We start from the raw sequence: 23580 nt of genomic DNA on the forward strand, positions 1-23580 counted from the left end.
ACACATGTCTGGTACCTATGGGAGACCGCTAGTGAAAATCTTGGTGAGAATACATTTGGAAAAGATTCCAGGATGGCTTACAGGAAATATTTTCTGCTGTGCCTCCATTTGCTAGTAATAACTTTCTGATAGTCACATTGCCTTACAAATTCAGGCAAAACCTCATTTATTCTAATTAATTAGACTAGTTAATAAACTTTACAAAACAAGAAAAACTCTGATTTTATACGAAATATATATATTTATGTCTTGAAATCAGGCACAATATCACCAATGAAATAAATTTAGATCTCATTTGCTATTTTCCACAGTCATGGGCACCACAGCAAAAGTTTCCCCTCCCTGGTCCTCCTCTAAATTCCACTCCCGTCGCAGGGCACTTGTCCATCCCTCTTCCAGGGCACTTGTCACCATATTTTAATCTGTGCTTTTGTCTCTCTAGGTTTTTAGTGCCTAAAGGACATTTGCTTGACAATGAGAGGAGACTCTCTTAACTGTCTTCCACCTGAATGGCACTCCTGACTCAGCCAGATTCACCAACACTCTCCCCTGACTGAACAAGACATTCTAACTGATGGCCTCAGTGCCCTGAACGTTCTGGTAGCTGTTTACCCCATCAACCAATCCACCTATGCAATCCTGGCTTGCACCAAGTTTTCCTTCAATGATTCAAATTCTCCAACCCCGGGCACCATAAGCATCTTAGTTATGTATTAGCTAAGTGGCAAAATTAGGTTATATCCTCTCTGAGAAGAGAGAGCCTGTCCTACCGTCTGCCCACAGCATGGAGCGGGTGAAACTTGGAAATGAACCTGAAGCCAATGGCATTCTCACTTGCCACTTGTTTTCCCAGGCGAAGGTATGGTTCCGAAAAGCAATAATCGATCCACATTGCGATGACTCCTTTTTCCTCTCCTCACTACATCGAGCCTGTGTTGATTTCCTGCCATGAGATAGGATGAGTTCCCACCCGAGGCTGGGGGTGGGATCAAGATACACTCTGTCAAGATGGGGGTCGGTAGTCTTTCCAGCAGCAGATCTGACTGAATCACAGTCGCTTAAAAGTGGTTTAAGCGCCCCAGCACTTCCACTCCCATTAGCTACGTTATAAACTTGCCAAGAGTCCAGCTGAGTTCGTCCCTAACCCCATTTATGCTGGCTGTACTTATCATAATCACGTGATTGAATTTAATACTGCAAACACTGATATATATTAATATACATATGCATGTATGTATGCATATGTGTGTTTATACTCCTGTGCTCACGAAGTCCCTGTCCCTGAGGGAGGCCCCGGGGACATGCAGTAAAAAATGAACTTGATTCCATCCAGGCGTCACTGGTGATGGTTAGGCACAAAGACAAATTCCGGGAGGGTGAGCTGGGTGCAGCAGCACAGGGCAATGAGGCCACGGAGCCACATTTTGTGGCAGACCCTCTTCAAGTCTGAGGAACCGAGGGTATTTGAGTTAAGGCGCGAAGAGAGTGTACTTAGTGAGGGAAAGCGGGGAGAGGGGTGGGGGGGAGGGGCATGCTGATAGAATGCACCCAGAGGGAACAGCAGGTGGAAGGCGAGAGAGGGGCACACAGCATGATCAAGGAATTTAAGAACACAAGGGTGGCCGGAGGATGGAGATTACACTAGAGACCGGAAAGCAGGAATGGCCAGCCCCTACGGAGCTCTGTAGCTGTCACGGATCTTGGGCTTCATCCTAAGGCCGGTATGAAGTCATTCTAAGCACGTTTGCGACTTGAGCAGGTTTGTCACTGGAAGGATTTCGGACGCCAGTCTGGACAGAGCGTGTCTTGATCCCACCCCCAACCTCGGGTGGGAACTCATCCTACCTCACGGCAGGAACTCAACACAGGCTCGATGTAGTGAGGAGAGGAAAAAGGAGTCATCGCAATGTGGATCGATTATTGCTTTTCAGAAATATACCTTCGCCTGGAAAGAACAAACGCCAGAGTCGATGGCAGGTGAGAATGCGTCACGTTCATTTCCAAGTTTCACTCCCTCCATGTGGCCTCCGTCCCTCATGTACCTGTGCTGGCATGCGGAGAGCAGGATGGCTTCTCTGCGCTCAGAGATGATGTAACCGACGCTTGCCACTTAGCTAATACTAGATTAGACTATTTTCTAATTTTGGACATATTTAAATTATCTGGGTGTGTCTATTCTCCCATTAGACAGTGAGCCAGGAACAAAGTTTTATTCATTTTTTTTATCCCTAGGGCCTGGTATAATGGATTGGAATGGATTTGGTACTTCCTATATGTTTATTAAAGAAATATATAAATTAATGATGAAAATGATAAGCAAAAACTCTCTTTTATGACTCACACAATGAGTCAAACCTTGAGACGTGTCGGAGATTACAGGATCTGTAATATTTCTCTAACTCTTCAAGTACACACACACACATGCACACACACACATATGCACACACACACGTGTGCATGCATACCACAGTCACTGTTAAATCGATTGGAACTAGAGCCCATGAAGAAGATAAAGAATGTGAAAGGAATGCAAAACGATTGGTATAAAAACATTATACTGAATCTGTATTTTACTATATAGTTCCTGCTGGATTTGCATTCGTTCATTCATTCATAAAGTTAGTATCGATGAGTGGTTAGTATACATGGGTAGTTAGTCTCCATGGTTTCTGTGGATAATGATGAAAAGAAGTTACATTTAGCCTAATACCTGTAGGATGCGCAGAAACCATTCAGAGGAACATTAGGAACTTTTTTTCTGAAAGCCCTCTCTGATGTCCCAGACTGCTGGTGTATTTTTGGAACATCCCGCCTTTACCCAGTCACAGAGATCACACCGTGGTGTCATGATCTGCCACACCGCTGCACTGTGGATCTTTCCCATTAGGCTGTAAGCTCAGTGATGGCAGGAGCTGTATCTGTCCTGTTCACCTTTGAAAATCTACCCCCAAGCACAGTGTCCAGCATTTCATTTGAAATAGATACATGAAATACATGGATGGAGAAGGGATTCTTTCACTGAAAGGCAGGAGCAGGTACCTTTCACGGTGTCCTCAAATTTTGATATAGCCTTGCGATAGATTTTGATGAGAACTTTATTTTTTTTTTCATTCATCCAGCATACTTTACTTAGAACCCTGATTTTTAAGTTTCGATATCCACCTCAATACCTTAAGACCATTCTTTTCAAAATGGAAAAATACCAATTCCCATCTAAGTAAAGGATTCTACTTTCAAAATATGCATGGGAAACTGCATGCCTCACATGTAATGAGCGTTAGTCACAGCTTAGGTCCTAATAAGGGTGAACTGGGGCATAAATTACACATCTTAGGAATAATTGGGTACATAAAATAAGCTATTCAGAACTAAATGCCATTCTAATGCAATATTCTCCTGAAAGTATTTAATAGAAGTCTAATATCTTAAAAATATAACAAAGTGTAATAAAGTACTCTCGTGACATTACTAATTAAGCACAGAGTAATGCAAATGATCCCAAAATTTGTGACCATACTTCGCACAAAATCATGGTTATGTTTGCGTGGAGGTTTGAAATCCATTCACACTCTTAATTCACTATCCAAATATGGAAATATATTACAAATTGTCTCAATACCAAATTGTCTCCCTTCGACTTACTAGTCTAACCTGCACACAACTCCTTTCGGGAGGACTTTATTTTTAAAGATTTCTACCACTGCTACGCATTGGGTTATACACCCTAAGACTTGAATTTTAAAATTCTGTCTAACCTTTCCAGGTTATTTCTGTAGTGTGAGATCAGTTATTTAAAATATATCTGTTACTCCTATCCTTGTAATAAGTGTAGTAAGAGGCAAAGTGTTGTGAAATTTATCTCTAAGCTTCAGTACTCCATGTGATCTGATTCAAAGATGCCTAAGGAACAAAGACACGAGAGTTTCCCTCATCAGTTAACCACAAAGCAAAATAACTTCATTACATAAAAAAAACATGCTTATCAGACACTGACACCCAACTATTTCTTATCTCTTGCTATAAAGGGTTGCATGTAAATGAAGTGAGAAAAGAGCCAAATGGTTTAAATGGGTCCCTTGGTCACCTTCTGACTGGTTCACTCACTCACTACACATACACATTCAATATCCTACCCTATTTTCAACCCACACTTCACACATCTGAGTGTCTGTCTCTTCATGCACACTCACATCTCCTGACGTGATGCTTTCCCTTGACTAACTGGGGACTCAACCATGGAACAAAATATCTCCCTCCAGTTTCAAGACCACTTGAGAAAGGGAGAAATAGGTGTTGGGTTGGGTGAGTTTGCTCCTTATGTATGTTACCCCCTATACCTGAGTCAATTACTTTGCAAACAAATAAAAAGTTACTTATGCCCATGACTGATTTTATTTACATTATAAATACCATCGTATCTAATGATCCTGATGTTTACCAACCTTTCCTTTTAATATAGGAAAGGTATATAGGATCATACTCCTAAAAGTTTATGAGGAATGTTAAGACTTAGCAAGATTTTCAGAGACCCACACTTGGAGAAAACACTGGAATTGTTAAACTACAATAATATAACTTAAATCATTCCTCATAACTGCATCTAGACAAAGCAGTGTTTCAATGGCCTGAAGCCTGACTTCTAAAGCAGTAGTTCAAAGCTTCACCACGAGGGGTGCTGGACTTCAGCCCCACCTATGACTCCAGACAAAGGAAGAAAAAAGCAGAAGCAGACTCCAAAAGAAAGCTTTTCATCATCGCCACAGAAACAAATGTTAGCGGAAAAATGGAAAATTTGATAAGTATACCTTCATTATCAGTGAAAATGAAGCATAAACAAATAACACAATGCCATATACCTATAGGCACCAATTCTCTCCAAGTTTGGATGAAATTAAACTAAAAGCTATCAAGGAAGATAGTATATCCAGATTCTTATGTAGAACTTGCCATAAAATCAATAGTATTTTCAGATCTGAATTTTACACAAAATCATATCCCTGTCCTTATTTTCATAACAAAATAACATCTTACTTTGTACCAACTGTGAATGATCTAGAGAAATTTGTTTAATCAGTCTATGTATATTTACTGAAGTCCAATCTGTGCTATTCTGTAATGATGAATTAAACACATGTCAACCCTGTCCCCATAAAGCCTGCTATGTGGTAGTAAAGGAGATATTTCACACACACACACACACACACACACACACACAAACACACACACACATTTTTGACTAATACAGACTGTGTTAAGAACTATAAAGAACCAGAACTGAGAATGAAGGGGAGGGAGCAATACAATTTAAATTGGCAAGTCAAGGATGCGACACTGAAGCCAAAATTTGGGGGTAAAGAAGTTGGTTGGGAGAGTGTTTGCCAGGAAGACAGAATGGGAGATTCTCCAAACCAATTAACATCCCCATTCAATTTGAGGACAATATTTATAATTAAATTTTAATGGCAATCTAAAATGTACTTTTTATGTTTCAAACCCATTCTTGTCAATACATCCCATGCAATTTTAGAACAAACACTAGTTATTATAAATACAAAAGTTTTCCTTGATGTTATAAAACTAACAGAATTGCATTCACCATGTAGACAAATTTCCAGTAATAAAGACAATATATGAATATATTAACAAATCAGCTGCTCGTAAAAGGATTTTGTCTCCCCCCCCCCCCAAAATAAATAAATACACTTAAAAAAATCTTTTAGAAAAAGGGGGTGTTTGGGTAGCTCAGTCGGTTAAGCGTCTGACTTCAGCTCAGGTCATGATTTCAGTTTGTGAGTTCGAGCCCCACACTGGGCTCTCTGCTGGAGCCCACTTCGGATCCTCTGTCCCTCTCTCTCTCTCTGCCCCTTCTCCACTCATTTTCTCTCTCTCTTTCTCTCTCAAAATAAACTTTAAAAAAAAATCTTAGAAAAGAAAAGAAGTTTGTAAGATGATGGCTTCAACAGTTACCCCACTAACATTTGAGATACCCGGAAATACACGAATCTCATTATCTTGGCACGCGACGTGTCACTTTAATTTTTTTTTTTAACTCATCTTCTCCCGATTACTTGACCATCATTTTATGTGCCTACCAGATTTTAAAAAAGGAAACTTTCACAAGTATGGCAGCAAAGCTGCTGTACAAGTTAACAAAGGGTTTTGGGTTTCCATCACCTTTCCCAGGCTCAACCCCTCAGAGGACAATTTACTGCTTACTTGGAAGAACTCTGCCCCCTGCCCTCTCGTTCTCACCCCTTCATCAGGCAGGTCTTTCCACTATACGCTGCGAGCATTACCTCCTCTCCGCCTCCTCTCTCAGTGCTCCTGGTGCTATCTGCTCTCCCCCTCCTGCACCTGTCCCCGGGGTCCTCTGCTTCCTGCCTTCCTAAGTCACTTCCTTTCTAGGCATTTCTTTGCCTTTGAGTGCTCCTGTATCTATAATCTGTCATTAGGTGAGGAGCAAGACAATACATGATGGTCGAATTGTCAGTGAAAATAAGAAACCACACTTTCTGCCCTCGACTCTAGTTCACCCCCCTGAAAATACACACACGGAACGTGTCGCCTTCATTCCAGAAGTCCTCTATATTCATCTGCCCAGTTTTCCTTTTTCTCTCATGAGTTTATGAGAGCAGCAAGAATGTCACGGGGAAAATAAAGATGTAACTTGCAAATTACGATCTGCTTAGGTATCTGGTTGTACAGTTGCTAAAGGAGTTGAATTTTTTTTGTTTTAACCTGCCTAAAAACCCAGGGAGGATCACATGGTAGGATTTCTGGTGACTTAATCTGAAATATCAAAATAGGAGCGAATGGTTAGCTCAATCAGTTGGGTGCCTGACTCTTGATTTTGGCTCAGGTCATGATCCCAGAGTCATGGGATCAAGCCCTTTATTGGGCTCTGTGCTAGGTATGGAGCCTGCTTAAGATTCTCTCTCCCTCTCTCTCTGCCCATCTCACCTGTTCACGCTCGCTCACTCTCACTCTCCAAAATAAAATTTAAAATTTTTAAATAAATTTTAAAAAATAAATAAAAATTAAAATTAGAAAAAGCCTTTCGCAGACACTTCCTTCTCTATAGACCATCTAACCTGTTGAATTTTTTTTACGTTTATTTATTTTGAGAGAGAGAGTGTGTGAGGGGGGCAGAGAGAGAGAGGGAGAGAGAGAGAAAATCCCAAGCAGGCTCTGCGCTGACAGCTCTGACTCAGGGCTCAAACCCACAAACCATGAGATCGTGACCTGAGCCGAAGTTGGATGCTTCACCAACTGAGCCACCCAGGTGCCCCGATTTAATTTAGTTTTTAAAATAAATTCTGCCCACAACATGCGGCTCGAACTCATGACCCTGAGATCAAGAGTCACATGCTCCACCAAGTGAGTCAGCCAGGGGCCCCTTGCATGGAGTTTTTAACATTAATTTTGGAAGAATTAACATTTTTACAATATTGAGTATTGAGACACCTGAGCTAGAGCACAATAGGTCTTCTCATTGGTGCAAATGTCATCATGTTCTTCTATCTGGTTTCACAGTTTTCCTCATTTACACCTCTCCATTTTGAAATGTAATCCAACTTTGCAACTTGAGGAACGGGTATCGTCAAAGTTGAAAACACCGTAAATGTATAAAAATCGCTTTTGATATTACTATTGTTGACCTGGCAAATATTATCATTTTCCATCGAGAGAGTTTTAATTCTATAGTCAAATACGCCTAACTTTCCTTATATAGCTTCTGGATCTCTGGTCTTATCTAAGAACAACTCTGTTATCCCTATGTGCTATGTATATTCTCCTGGGTTTTCTTTTAAGATTTAAAAAATTATTTTATTGTTTACATTCACATCTCTAATCCATCTGGAATTCATTTTGTATGTAGTTTAAGATTCAGGTCCAATTTTATTTTTACTCTGATGGATGGACATTTATGTCAGCGCCATTTATTAACTAATACAACTTCTCCCCACTGCCTTGAACCAACACTTTCATCGTATATTAAATTCTTATACATATTGGAGTCTATTTCAGGATTCCCTATGCTAGCTTACTGATCATTTTATCTCTTACTGTACTAATCCCAGATTGATTTAATTTCAGTGGTTTTATATTATGTTATGGTAACTCACAACTAAAGTTCTTCACTGGTCTTCATTTTCATACTTTTAAAGGCTATTCTCAGGCGTTTCCTTTCCATTCAAACTCTAAGATCGTTTATCCATACTTAAAAAAAGTTCTACTGGCTTGTCATTGAAATTGCATGACATTTATATATTCATTTGGGGAGAACTGCAATTTTTACCTGCCGAGACTTTCAGCCTAAAGCATGACCTGCCTTTATATGCAGATCTTATTTGATGGTCTTCAGTAAGATTTCAAAGTTTCCTTCATGTGTCTCACCTCTTTCTTATCTTGTGATTAAACAAAAGCATTCGGAAATTGATATTTTACTACCAAGTTACAAAGCGTGTGTATGTGTGTATACATAGATAGCAATCTAATTATTGATCTAATCTAATTGGTATCAGGATTGCTGAATTCTCGAAATCCTAGGAAATGTGACAACACAGCCCACCTCATTAAAAAGGGTTAGAATTTGAGCCTGGAGAAAAGAAACCTTTGTCTCATGCTTACAATTGGACTTATTTTTATGCCTTAGTGAAATTTATAATTATTGCAATCCTATCTGAAATAGTTTCAGAAACATTATCTTTGCATAGTCTTGCAATTAAAGATATTATCTAAGATGAAATATTCTCCTGTGCCACTAGAAACAAAATCTCTCAATCAAATCATTGTGGAGTCATCACTCGAGTCTTACTTGACTAGAAAGTTTAGAAGCTTCCACAGCATGTTCGAAATCTGGTCTTCCAATTACAGCAGGCTCTTTATTCATTACTCCTTGCCCTTTCTTGTACTCTGCCTAAAATGAATAAATATGAGAATGTTAAATATTTCTACTTTCCAATGAAGCATTACATTAACATTAGCTGAAATAAAATATAATAGATGGTCAGTCCACAAAAAAACATCCGTTACAATCCACCAAATGATAAAATGCTGACTGCTAGGGCAGAAATTGACTTCGTGTGGTTATATAAATAAACTCAACCCTTTTGTAGTAAAATAATTACCAAGTTTGAATCTTTGTACCCTGTCACCATTGTCATCATTGTGTTTCTGTATAAACACTGAAAAAAAATATTAGAAGAAATTTCTGGGTAATTGAGATCCCAAATTCTGCAGGCAGACAGCCTGTATGGCTCGCTTGATCTCAGGAATTTAGCCCTGTTTGGTTAACATGAAGTTAAATTTCGTAAATAGTTATTGACTTTTAAGGTGAGTATAGTCTACATTATTCAAATATTTGGTTTGTGTTAGGTCATCATTTTTAACCAAGGTGCAAAGGTATGTTTAAGTTAAATGGTATTAACCAAGAAGGATATCTTGGAGAAGATAAGAAAACAGCCACGATGTGTAGAAAATGTACAAGGGTAAATGGTGGCTAAAAAGAATCTGCACAATTAACAGGAACGCGATGGGAATAAGGCCAAGTGATATTCTTCGGGACAAGGTAAGGTGAGAGATAATATCAGACCAGATGACGGACAAAGTTGACATTCAGGCTGAGACATCTGAATGCGAGCACAGCACTTACTTCTCTGAAAGTATGGCAGCATTAGCCATAGTGAAGGCAACTTTGAGCAGTTTCTGCATATACCTGAATAACCTACATAGTCAAGTGGATGATTCAGATTAAAAAAAAATTGAGACGTCATGATTTCACCAATTCAATTAACCGTTCAACTACCAAAGCCACAGGTTGTCTCCTGCAAAAAATAAGAAATCATTTCTGCTCAAGATAAGAAAGAGAGATTACGTTGCTTATGATCTTGGAGATCTGCGTTGCCATCTTGATGTCTGGTCTGTTGAGATCCGCACTGTACGTGTGGGTGTCCTGTACATCTTTTCTATAAGAAATCTGACCCAAGAGGCAGTTTTGATTGAAAGAAAGAAAAAGAAATTAGTAAATTTATATAACTACCAGACTTAATGTCTATAAAATCATTTATCTGTGCTAAATCATCTTAGAGAACCCACCGGCCACGAGCTGTTTTTTAAAGTTTTTTTAAGCACAACCTTTATTTGAATAGATACATTCTTTTTTCTACCACACCTAACTCTCACTAGCATTACTGCATATGAACTGGATTCATACAACATAAAAAAATGTGAGCCCAAGACTTTGGCACAAAACCAGTCTTACAGGACTTTACAGAGACCGCTCTGATAAGCATGTCAACGTGGGTATCTGTGTATGTGCATATTCACATACAGAATATCCTCATCAAGGGCCTTAACTTGCCCATCACACAGTCTTGACCCCCAGTGGATGCAGGATAAGCCCAGCACATGAAAGGAGAAAATCATTTCCTGGGGTAAGGGTGTGTGAAGCTGTTCCTCTCCGGCTTTCTCTTCTTTTTCTGACTGGACTCTTAAAATGCCCGTGTGTGGGAAGACTAGTCATGTTTACTGACAGTTTTATTTTCTAGCAACTACCATTCACAATGAGTCCAAAAAATAAAAGCAATTACATTAAGGAACATTCATTCTCTGAATGCACATGAGATGCAACCAAACTGAAGCACGGAAAATAGAAAAATATATGTAAATTTAAAGAGAAAAATATATGTAAATTTTATCAAACCTACTTTAGGTGATGGTGGTTATTCAGATTTGAATTCGACTGACAAACAGGAAGTGAGACCAGACCAAAACTAGTATAATGCCCCCTGCCCCGGTCAACACCTCACCAATCTGTCCACTTCTCTGTTTCTCGAGGTTGGTCATAAGTTAAAGGAATATTTATCTATTTTCCAGATGTAATTCTACCTGGCAATGTCACCAGGGGCTGATTGATTTGTCCATTACATTAGTTCTATTAAAGTTCTAACGCAAAGAGTGCAGCAATGGTCGTTTTTAAGACCCACCTTCATTTTTTCAAGGCGTAGAAAGGTAAGACACAGAAACTTACAACTGAACATCTACACAAAATGCACAATTATTTATATTGGTACAATACAAATATTTCTAATGCTGCCTGTGAATTTTCTACAGTAGGATCATCTAAGGTACTTATTCAAAAACTAGATTCCTGGGGCACCTGGGTGGCTCAGTCGGTTAAGCATCCGACTTCAGCTCAGGTCACGATCTCACGGTCCGTGAGTTCGAGCCCCGCGTCGGGCTCTGGGCCGATGGCTCAGAGCCTGGAGCCTGCTTCGGATTCTGTGTCTCCCTCTCTCTCTGCCCCTCCCCTGTTCGTGCTCTGTCTCTCTCTGTCTCAAAAATAAATAAACGTTAAAAAAAAAAAAAAAAAAAGAAAACTAGATTCCTGAGGTCCATCCTCAACCCTACGTAACAGAATTCCGGTAAATGGGGCTCAAGAATCCGCATTCTAATGAATTCCCCTGTTGATCTATATAAGCCAGTGTTCTAGATAATATCAGTGTATCTTGTTATTTTCCTTTCAGTCTTGTAGAGTTAAAAACCATTTGTACTTTCTTACTTCCTTCAAAAATAATTATCAGGTACAAGAAATGAAAATGCATTAATACTTTGATAGGCTCCCTACGCATTATATTATTTCATTTCGGTGAAATGTTTACATACATTTCTATTTATTCTTTTAAGGGCTTGCTTTTGCCTCACCACCAAGACTGTGAGGTCTTTTTAAACTGTGTTTATAATCATGAATCTGTCTAACAAGTAAACACAGCTTCGATAGAACTCGCGTAATTTCAGCAAGAGCATCTGTTTTCTTCACTATTTCTGTTTTCACAGGCTTTACCTTAGCAAGTAATTCAGGTAGGTTTTGTGCACACGGGTAGCAAAAGAAACATGAAAATGGGCTGGAAACTGAGTTATATTGTTGGGCGAATTTTAAATCCTTCGGGATTTAAAATTAAGCCAATTTCATTGGCTTCAAATAGCAACACGCTCCCGCTCCAACGATGGCCAATCAACCTCAGCCGGCGCTCAGTTAAACACAAGCTGTGTAAACAAAAACCGACTCTCAGGTGAAAACAAACCGAAATTACTACCCACCTACAAGACTAACTGTTTCTAAGTTACTGCATTCATACAAAAACCACAGGGGGGGAATGTCTTTTTGTTTAGAAAAGAATGAGGATAAAAACGGAAACCCTTACTTTCTGAAAAGAGCTGCAACCTTCCAGAAATCTAAGCTTTGCATGGGTTATGTAATTATATGCTGCTCAGCCTAATGACTGCGTGAAGAGAGGTGAGGGGCACAAAGGCAGCAGGAGCAGGACTCTGAATAGGGCCCCATCATCCATGTAAATTGCAAATTAGAGGCCGGCATATGTGACTCAAAACAAATATGAAGATTGACAAGAGCTGCAGATTCAAACAAGCGGACGGCACAGAGCCACACAGGAGAGCAGCACGGGAGCCCGGTCGCTAGTCAGATCTTCCAGAATATCAGTGCGTGGGGACATCCCACGGGAACGGGGCTTCATGCGGGGAGGCACAGGGCCACCAGCTCCTGGGCTGCACCATGAGCAACGATGTCTGAACTTGGTGGTGTGCCGGCTGCCCGGCTTTGAGGGGGGCTCGCCTGACATTTCTCAAGTGTCCACAACGTGTCTTAGCTCCGTTCTGCAGTCTGTCCGAACCCGGGAAGAGGAAAAACGGTACACGGCCGAAGAGAGGTTTGGCAGTGGAAGGTCAAAGAATATATATGGTTTTTTCCCCCTATTTCCGGAATGACTTCAAACCCCCAAGTGCTAACTGTATTGGAACAGTGGACCGACCGGTCTCCGTTCTTCAGGCTGTCTTCTCATGAATCTTGAATCTTAGAAACTTCTCGTGTTCTACAGAACGATGTTGAAGAAGGAGAAAACAGGAGGCTCCTGAAAATCGTCAAGCCCAGGATGCGTGCAAGCTCGAGGGCCAGCAACTGATTTTACCTTGTTTTGGTAATGTGTTGCTCCCTACTGCGTCCTCAGAGCATAGGAGAGGAGGAAAAAAGCCGGAGGAGGGACGAAAAAAGGAGAAGAGAGATACTTCAGTCTCTTCCCAGGAGAAAGTGTGTTTCCCCACTTCTTTAAATCTCTTATTATACCTTTCAATGAAGTTTGATTGTTTCCTTCTATAGGTCCCACCCAAGGCAATAAAGGAATTCTCATACGATGACCATTTTCTTATACGCTGATCCTGTATCCAAGATAAACTCCTTACCTTTTTAATAATATCTGTAGAGAATGATTACGGTTTCTTCTTCAGGAACACCTAGAATTATTACTATACCTGCTTGATCTCTTCCTCTTATCTCCCCCCCCCCCCCCCCACTAAATTTATTTCCCTGCCCTTTCCCACGTCTCTGGGTCATTTTCCGTTGTAATGGACATTTATCCTTTTCTTCTAATCCGCCTGGGATTTTTCCTTTGGAAACTGCCTCTCCGTCACTCCACGTGAATTGGTGGGGCTGTCCAATGCAGACTACCTTCTCGATGACAGAAACAGCCACATGACAGTCTGTCCAATCAGATACCCCATCCCCTTGGAAACCATGATCGATAAGAGGGCAGACACATAACCCGGGGGGGGCCAGAGGCACCGATGGATCCGAGGCTGAGGGAGAAAGACCTACTGTCTTTTCTCTCTGGGATCAGCTGCCGAGGGGACGATTTGATTTTGGAAACACCAGCTGCCATCTTGAGACCACCTAGACAGAGTCCGTCCGAAAGCAAAGCCACGAGACGGGTCGAGAGGAAGAGTCCCGGTGACACTGTGATCTCTGGATCGTTACACTTGAAGGCAGCTTGAATGTCTAATTATGTAAACCCATAAATTCTCATGTTTTACTTAGCTAACTTGAGGCGGAGTTCTGGTGCTAACTCTAGAAACTCCCGACGAATGCCATCTCCACTTCATGTTTTTCTGCAGTGTCCAATATGTTCTTCGTTGCCTCCAAGAGAGATATTAATCCCATCAGAATTTCTTTTTGAACTTCTTAGCTCACCACGTTCACTTGAGTAGACTTAAATAAATCAAATCCAACTGGCCCAGAACCATTCATTCCCTTTGCTACTCTGCTGAAGGGTAACATGATTCTTGGTGAGAAGAGACTAGATAGGACGGACATCTTTTAAGTCTGCAGAACGGAAGTGAGTCGTGTGGCCTGTATTTAGTGATAATCTCAAAGCGCTGGTGAAGTCATTCTCAAGAAATACTTTTATTGTCATTGGAAACTCTCACATGAGAACAGCTCCCAGGTATCATCAGATAGGCGCATGGACTGGAAATCCCATCGTACGCTTATTTCCGTCTGGGCACGCTGTACGTAAAAAAACTAGTAAAATATTACATTGTACATATGTTTTTTTTGAGAGAATGTAAACCTTTTATTTACAAGTAAATGCAGGATCTGATATTCATCAGAAGGCACAAAAGTTTTCCATTTCCTAAAAGATGGAGTAGAATATGGAGCTTTATCTTTGTCGTTTTTATGCCTGTCTTGTTTACAAAAATCATTTTAGAGTTGACAGACATTTTCTTACTCATGACTTCATTTTACCACCACCGTAATCTTGTAAAGAAGGCAGAATGGGTATTACTAACTACTCTTGGAGATGAACAAAATACTAATGCGTCTATTTTAATACTAAGTCCTGAAGTGCTGTTATTGTAAGTCACACCAGGAAATCACAGGGAACCACGAATGTTTTTCCAGTATCATTTTACTGATTTATCTCTAAGCTTTTTCACTTTCTGATGGAAAAGAAAAGAAATTGTATCTCCTGATAAGTTTTTATTGCCATCAAGGAAGTATATACATCATGCTCAAAAAGGACATTAAGTCTCTTGTTTCCCTGCTGAATACTTCCTTCTAATACACATTGAATTGATTACCAATATGGTGTTTTGGAAAAGTTTATCACTCCAATTTCACCCCAAGTCTATACAGACCACATTACTTGCAAAACTGAAGATGGCAATTCAAACTTTGTTTGACTTCCTTCAGACCTATTGGGTTTCACGTCTCTGATAAGATTGATGAGAACTAATCATGTTACTGGGGTTTTCATTTCGAGCCCATCTTTAGGGGAAAGTAACAGGATAGATTACCTCCAGTTCCTCTAAATTACATTAGAAGAATTTGGCAGGGGTACATCCCTTAAGATACGAAAGGATTTAGATTGGCTGTTTTTAATAATTTCTTGATTTTAGTATCAACAAGATAGGTAGTTATATGGGTTCAGAAATATTTTGAACATGCCCTTCTGAACTAAACGCTTCTTAAAATAAATTGCATATTGAGTTGGCTCTTTTCTAAATCTAAGCTCTTTTAATTATTTCAAATTGACTATGAAATCATCCTAACCTCTCAGATCACCCTTTAAAATTGGAGGAGGACCAAAAAGGACTCATATTTTATGGAACAGCTCTTCTGCAAAGCCCTTCACATGTACCATCTCATTTAATACTCGTGAGAGCCCAGTGAGGTAGATTATCACTGCCCCATTTTACAGATGGGAATGCTGAGATTTGGAGATATTAAGTAACCTGTCCAAGGTCATCCAGGCAACATGTGGTCTGACTCTGAATTCCTTTTCTGTTATGTGCTACCGTGGGGGGTATTCAGACAAATGATTTCCCCCCTGTTCTGTGCTCACTGAATTTGGGGGTGACAGAAGAGACTAGCACCCCTAGAATAGCCTTCCTCTTGAAACTCTCAGTTACGCAGAGGTGAGGATTCAGATGGCCCTCACCGAAGCCCTCTCCTCTCAAGGCCGGAGGGAGAGAGAGGTTCTAAAAGAAAGATCACACCCTTAAACCCATTGGTGGATGTTCTAATAAAAGTTTGAGCCGAAAGGAGGCAGAAATTACAAGGCTTAAAGCACAGCTGTCCTGGTTTCCTGGTTCTCTTAACAGAGAGTGGAAACTCACTTGCTTTGGGGAGAAACATAAAAAGGCAAGCCAGGAGGCCTCTTTGCATTATTTCTAGGTAAATCAGATGTACATGTGCCACACATTTTAGTTTCATTAAATCGCATCACTTCGGGGCACAACGTAAAGCGGCACTCCACCTTACGAAAGGGTCATTCTGTTAGTTAGTTCTGGGCAGATGAGGGTGACCGGACTGAAGCTTTATGGGAGACAGGGTGTCGTCTACCGTGGAGATGCGGTCGCCTCACCTACGAGCCAAGAGAAGTTCCTGCTTTCTTGGGGCGTTCCAGACCTAGGTTTAAATCTCATATTGTAGGGACAACAAATGTATTATTCTGAGTGCCTTGACTCTAGGGGAATATCAACTACTTCACAGGTAGAATACAAATATCATTCTCACTTTAAATCTGAGCAAATAGTCTTAAACACTTTCTAAATCCTATTATATGTACAAACTTTGCATGTAAAGGTTGAGCCGAGAAGGCAGAGGAGTGTAAGTAAATACACCCTTCTCCCATAAGTACACAGTATTGAATGGAAGAGAAAAGGCCTTTATACTCTATTCCCTCAATCCCTCAATCAAAGACCTTTTAAAAGAAAAGGCACAGTTAAAATAATAACCCCGGTTCTATGATAAGGAACTTCCGTATTTGAATTTCATTGAATTATAGAGTTGGAAAAGGCTTCCCGAGGGTCCGTGTAGTGTGGTCCGGCCCCTCCCGGACCACCGCCGCCACCTTCTTTCCCGCAGTGCCTTGAATCTGTTCATCTACATTCTGATGATAACCTATTAGGTCCCACCTTTAAAAAAGATTTCACGTAAAACCTTGACCAGTAACCAGTGACTTTTAAGAGGGAGGTAGCAGGGCGGAATGGAGAGCGTGGGCTTGGGAGTTTGACTCTTTGGTCTCGTTTCCTTCATCTACAAACTGGGATGCAGTGCAGGGACTTTGCGAGAACTGGAAATGATCAGGGTCTTGGCACAGTTCCTGCCGTGCAGCAGGGCTCGCTAAGTGGTAGTTATGATGATTATGATCCTCATTCTGTAAGCAAACCGTTCTTACAAAGCATCCCCTTAAAATGGCCTTGCTGGTAATTACAGACACGTAGCTTCCTCATCTCTTATCAAGGTTAAAGCATCTTAGAAAATTGTCTTGTTATTGGCATGTGTTTACACATTTGAATTAAAATGTAAAACCTCGCTCAGTTTTTACTTAAGCACTGACCTATTACAATTTAATATCAGATAATTGTTGCCAACCTGCAAAGAGACACTGAACAGCCGGGGCTCTGGGGACAGAGTCAGCAAAGCACCATTCAATAAAGGAACGCAGTGGTGGGACAGAGCCCACGTGAGATGACCAAGATGTATCAGGTACTTTCCAAAGAAAGGGAGTTTCTTGACCCAGCTAAGGCAGACACCTTTATCGTAACTGATTCTAACCCATAAAGACCCAAACACACAGTTCCTGCATTCTTTCTAGAGAGCAAAGAACTGACAACGGGGAGAGAAACAGGCTTCCACTGAAATCTCAGGAAGAAACTATTCTTCTAGGCCACCAGGAGAGTGGTGGTCATTGAACAAACACATGAAGGTTTTCATGTGCCTGCTAACTTACAACTGTATAATCTGCTAACTTATAAAAGAATTCATTCTCAGGGTGCCTGGGTGGCTCAGTCAGTTGAGCATCCAGCTTCGTCTCAAGGTTCACGAGTTGGAGCCCCGCATGGGGTCACTGCTGTTAGCACAGAGCCCGCTTTGGATCTTCTGTCCCCTTCTCTCTCTGCCCCTCCCCCACTCACGCTCGCTCTCTCTCTCTCTGTCTCTCTCTGTCTCTCTCAAAAATAAATAAACATTTTAAAAAATAATTCATTTTCATTTTCTATGGGCTTGTTTAACTGCTTTCATGTTCTCCATGGGTCTTGAGTTTGACAATTTGCTCTTCATATACATTCCAAAAGAAACAGGAGTGGGGTACAATCTCACTAGCATTTGTGACTCTTCCCTGGATCAGTGATTTATGGGGCCCTTTCTCCAAGTTCGTCTGTAATTCTAGACTGGAAACTATGGGAGCTTCACCATCAAGTCAAGGGCACTCTAGGAAATGCTAATAACCCAACAGGTCCAAAGCACAGTTTTTAATATCTGTAAGTGCCTGACATTTTAAAGGCATTCCACAAGGTTTTTATGCTTTTGACAGAATAATTCAGATGGACTTCTGACTGAACACGGAGAGATTTGAAAGAAAGAAAGAAAGAAAGAAAGAAAGAAAGAAAGAAAGAAAGAAAAGAGGGAGGAAGGAAAGAAGAAAGAAAGAAAGAAAGAAAGAAAGAAAGAAAGAAAGAAAGGAGGAAGGAGAGAAGAAAGAAAGAAAGAAAGAAAGAAAGAAAGAAAGAAAGAAAGAAAAAAAAAATTTTACAGTCCTTTTTGAATAGGAGAGCTGTAATAATTAAATTTTGACAACATATCCATTAGCCCTCATGTGGTGAACTACAATTCCCCAGAAAATCACGAGGGACGGCTTCCTTACATTACTCTGGTGTTTATTGACCTCCATGGCATGTTTGATCTCGGGTGGCTCCTTCATATGAGCATAATCTGAGAATCCTCTGGCAGCATCATGTTTCTGCTTATAGGCAACCTTAAAAAACACACATCAGTTAGTTTCATTCAGGGGTATGTTAAATTCTTACCTGTTAAAGTTCAGTGTTTTCGCTAGAAGTTTGTGTTTTTGAATACCATCATGATGGACATAGTCGCCTAAGCTTCTATAATGAGAGAGTATACACAGTGCTTTAATGTTAGTGCTTCAGGTTAGACTTGTAATTCTAACTCTTCACTGTACACTGAAACTCCCACCCATATGCAGCTCGCTTGAATCTCAGCTACAGTTTTGGGAAACCTTCCAAATCTATGAGCCTTTGGGGGTCATAAATGTCCAAGGTTTAAATCTTGGGAAAGCAACTGACACGGTGGGGGGAAATGATCAGACATTTATAGGGGAATTTTTTCATCTTTTAATTAGTTGTTATGACTTTCCGTAGGCACGGTTATATTATAACATAAACCTCATGAAACGCCCTAACCTTTGGGAGAAAATATAACATGCGGGCAGATTTCTGAGATAATGTCCTCTGGGAGAGAAACGAGCATCATGCCAACACTATCCATTGCTATCACTCCAATCTGTTCCCTCCTGGGATGGAGAGAAGGCGTGAGAAAGATTGCTTCAAAAATGGAAGTAACCAAACTCAACAACAGAGTTAGAAAAAAGAAGATCCAGAAGGCAACAAACAAACCCCTTCCCCCTAGTCTATTCTATAATCCTATGTCTCTCCCTAGCAATTTTCAATTACTCTCCTTTTTTGTAGAATTACTGATTTTCGGTCTTCCCTCACTAGAACATAACTGCTTAGCTCACTGAATGCTCAGAACCCAAAATAGTGCTGGCATAAAGTAAGGAAGAATGACTATTTGCTCAATGAATGAACGAACGAAAATAAAACAGGAATGAATGAATGATTTTAAAATTAGTTTTAAATATATATTAAAAGTTCTATAATACGAAAATATTTATAGAGTTAGAATAACTTGAAACAAGAGAATAAAGACAATTTGAAGAGAAAAACTAGAAGAGTATTCACCAAGAACAAAACAAGATCTAATTTTTAATGAAAAGGAATACAGCTAAACTTGAGGAAAACTTTTTACTAATACAAGCTCCTTGACAGCGATGTCTATATCTTCTTAGATATCTTTTAATATCCTGTGTCTATCATAGTGAATGATGGAGTATAGAAGTCAATAAATGCTTGGCGAATGCATGAATAAATGAGTTTATTAAATATTCTCAACTTTAAAAAAAATGGGGTGCCTGGTTGACTCAGTCAGTTATGTGTCCAAATCTTGATTTCGGCTCAAGTCACGATCTCACAGTTCGTGGGATCAAGCCCGGCGTTGGGCTCTGTGCTGACAGTATGCAGCCTTCCTGGGATTCTCTCTCTCTCTCTCTTTCTCTCTCTCTCCGCCCCTCTCCCACTTGCTCCCGAGCTCTCTCTCTCAAAGTAAATAAACTTTAAATACAAAATAAATAAATAAAAATTGAGGCACCTGGGTGGTTCAGTCGATTGAGCATCCAACTTCCACTCAGGTCATGATCTCACGTCTCGTGGGTTTGAGCCCCGCATCGGGCTCTGTGTTGACAGCTCAGAGCCTGGAGCCTCCTTGGGATTCTGTGTCTCCCTCTCTCTGCCCCTTCCCTACTCATGTGCGTGTGTGCTCTCTCTCTCTCTCTCTCTCAAAAATTAATAAACGTTAAAGAAATTTAATAAAGATAAATATTCTCATGAACTCAAACTCCTCATGGATCTTAATAAACACTATTAACCACTTGTTTATCTTAGATATAATATACTTGTCCGGAGAATTAAAGTGATAATTGTAAAACTAATTTTTAAAAATAAAATCATTGAAATTTACCATAAAAAGAGAAAGCCACCTGTTGCAACCATTAATATTTAAATCCCCTCTCTGGCTCCCTTACCAAGTTCTTCTTGAAAACTTCTACATGAAAGAGAACTCACCCTGGGGCATCACAATCTCTAAATCGTGAAAGCTGGGATACCAAGTTCCTCCTTTAATGAAACCCCCATCTGTCTTCCCCTGGAAGCCATGCAGGAGTCTAGCTCAGGACAGAACTTCAAATGTAGGTGCACAGCTATCAATGACTTCCATTCCTCTAGACCATCTGCACAGAGTAAGGCCCTGAGGCCCTATACCCCTAAATGCCCTCCTGTGAACAATTTACAATTAGGCCATCTCTTTCTTAACATGCCCAGAATGTTCCAGATATGGTCTGACCTCTCCTAATTAGAACTGTCCAAGCCAGGTTATGACCTCTTCCGTGCTATACGCTATTACTCATGTACCCATAGATGACAATGTTTTCCTTTCGACGGCGATGTTGAGATTTCTGTCAACTAATGCCCTTAAGTCTTGTTCGGTTCTGCCCCACTCTGTTCTCACATCCAATCTTGCATGTCTAGTTGATTATCAGGACTTACACACAGCACCCCATGTTATTCCAGGGATGATTCATCTTGTTAGTATCTGTCCATTGACTTAATCCATCAGGGTATCTAATTCTCATGAACATTATCTTTACATTTTCACCAATTAGTTATGTTAAACAGGAAACCCATTAAGAACCACCATTTAAGTCGACAAAGACCATTATGTCAGTTTCATTACATTCTATATTATAACTTTGGGGGAAAGGAGGAAGAGTTTAATGGGTGGCCAGGTCTATTAAGCCAAGAAGAAACTTTTATCAGATTTGTTTCTTCTTCTTAAATAAAAGGAGACAGCATGTACTATTTCCTTTTTTCTGGGTGCCTGGTTTAATTTGTATTACTTGTGACTTTATAAACATAACCAATGCAGCTGATCATTTAGTGGGTTATCATAGAAATGGTGAGTCATCAAGCACAATTTTAAAAAGAACCCTTTCTTTAAAAGGCTGTGTAATTTTCTCCCTGCAGCATTAAAAGTCATTTCATTTATAGCTGCCACTAAGCACCAGTTTAGAATTAAGATTACATCAAATTGGAGGCAGCCGAACTTTAATTTATCATATTAATTTTCATACTTAGAGTAGCTAATGGAAAATTATGTCAAGCCAATCAATTTTCCGATAAATTTGATTTCGTAGGATTTGTCATTATGGTGTGGCATCTCCCTAAATTAACACTGTTTTCTTCATACCTTGAGAATTAAAGTCACTTTGGTACTGGACACCTAACTAATGGAGAACAACTTGCAATAGTCTTTTTTTTTTTAATGTTTATTTATTTATTTATTGAGAGAGAGAGAGAGAGAGAGAGAGAGCCAGGGAGGGGGCAGAGAGACAGGGGGAGAGAGAGAGATTTCCAAGCAGGCTCTGCTCTGTTAGCCAAGAGTCCGATGCAGGGCTTGATCCCACAAACCGTGAGATCGTGACCTGAGCCAAAACCAAGAGTTGGGTGCTTAGCTGACTGAGCCACCCAGGTGCCCCACCTTGCAATAGTCTTATACACATATATATAAATATGTTTATAAAAGTAGTGTATACGTTTATCCTATACATTTGATAAGATAGTATATATTTATGTCACATATATGCATGAGATCTGTATACATTTCTAACTTCCAGTAGATTTTAGAACTACTGTCTGGGTAAATGGCACTTCTAACCCCATAGCATAGACACCTCAGAGGCTCCTGAGGCGGGACCCTGTAGCCACTACAGATAAAATGTAGGCTGTCAAACATCTCCTGAGTTCAGACACCTGGGTAGCCTGTATTACTTCTGTGATAAGAGATTATTGAGCCTCTGCGTGAAAAAGCCCTGGTGAGAAGGATCTCACCATTCCATGGCATGGTCCATGCATTTCCAGAAACTTCCTCTGTGGTCTTCGTTCATAAAATTTGTAAGGGGTGGGTGGGGAGGATATCTAATAAAATGGCATCCAAAACCCTCTACATCTTTCTCTCTTTTTTTAAAAGATATTTCTTCCTCTTAGTCGTTTTTCTATAAGGAGCATTAATCTAGCTAATCTCACCTTATTCTAGTTTGAATGAAAGCATCTGACAATGTCTGCAAATTGATTTTAACATAATATTTTGATCCAGTGTCCTAAGTTTAAGGAGACTTTTCAATAGAACCCAGAACACCATGAACTTCCAGAATCTGTCTAATACTCTAATTTAGCCTACCACAAATCTGATACTATCTGGACACAGTAAAAGGTTAGTTGTTTAATTTTTTCAGACACTGTCAAATAGTTTTACTTTCTTGCCAGTCTTATTACCCGGTAAGCTCTGAGAACTTTAATGTTAACAACAATAAAATTGATTTACACAAATCTCAAGAAATGTGATTACATCACACTGAAAGGTTATTACATTACATTATTCCATTGAAATAGATGCTTTATCCAGAATCCAGGTTTTTTTCTTCCTCACAAGTTCAGTGACTAATTACAATAGTGGGCAGTGCTGGGGGCACATACATGTCTTTCCCAGCGTGCACACTCTCTATAACATGTGCTATGCATATAACACATGTTAACGATGTAAGTGACAACTTATTCTGGAGGGAAAAAAAAAGATTCTACAATATACACTATGGATTATCTTTCATGTTAAGCTCTATGTTGCATGTGTTTATGTACTATAGCTCTGTTTCTGCCATAACAAGGTGAGAAAAGTTGTACATTTTCATAGCAGTGAGGATGTAAATATCTGACAATGTTACCTTCCCAAGTATAAAACTAAGAATAGAATATTCCTGGGGTGCTCAGTCGGTTAAGCATCCGACTTCGGCTCAGGTCATGATCTCGTGGTTCGTGTGCCCGAGCCCCGCGTTGGGCTCTGTGCTGACAGCTCAGAGCCTGGAGCCTGCTTCAGATTCTGTGTCTTCCTCTCTCTGCCCCTCCCCACTTGCACCCTGCCTTTCTCTCTCAAAAATAAACATAATTTTTTTAGAAAAAGAATATTCTTCCTCTCTTGTATAACTGTTGTTTGTCCCATATCAAGTGTTGTACTGATTTGCTTTACAGAGTAGTCTGTAT

The 23580-nt window shown here is 40.1% G+C and overlaps 1 protein-coding gene across 14 annotated transcripts in view; it reads right to left on the minus strand.

The window, feature by feature from the left end:
- NEBL (nebulette) overlaps window positions 1–23580 on the minus strand; it is a 357579-nt gene that overhangs the window by 74008 nt on the left and 259991 nt on the right. For 12 of the 14 annotated variants that reach the window (XM_081796063.1, XM_081796062.1, XM_081796065.1 and 9 more), the window contains 3 exons: window positions 18501–18611; window positions 9878–9979; window positions 8819–8920 (listed from right to left, as the gene is read on the minus strand). The exons of the other annotated variants lie outside the window; for them this stretch is intronic. In XM_081796063.1, coding sequence (XP_081652189.1) covers window positions 8819–8920; window positions 9878–9979; window positions 18501–18611 — 315 coding nt within the window. The remainder of the gene's footprint in view (window positions 1–8818; window positions 8921–9877; window positions 9980–18500; window positions 18612–23580) is intronic. 14 annotated transcript variants of the gene reach the window in all.

This window comes from Panthera onca, chromosome B4, assembly GCF_046562875.1.
Source record: "Panthera onca isolate mPanOnc1 chromosome B4, mPanOnc1 haplotype 2, whole genome shotgun sequence".
In the NCBI taxonomy this organism is placed as follows: Eukaryota; Metazoa; Chordata; class Mammalia; order Carnivora; family Felidae; genus Panthera; species Panthera onca.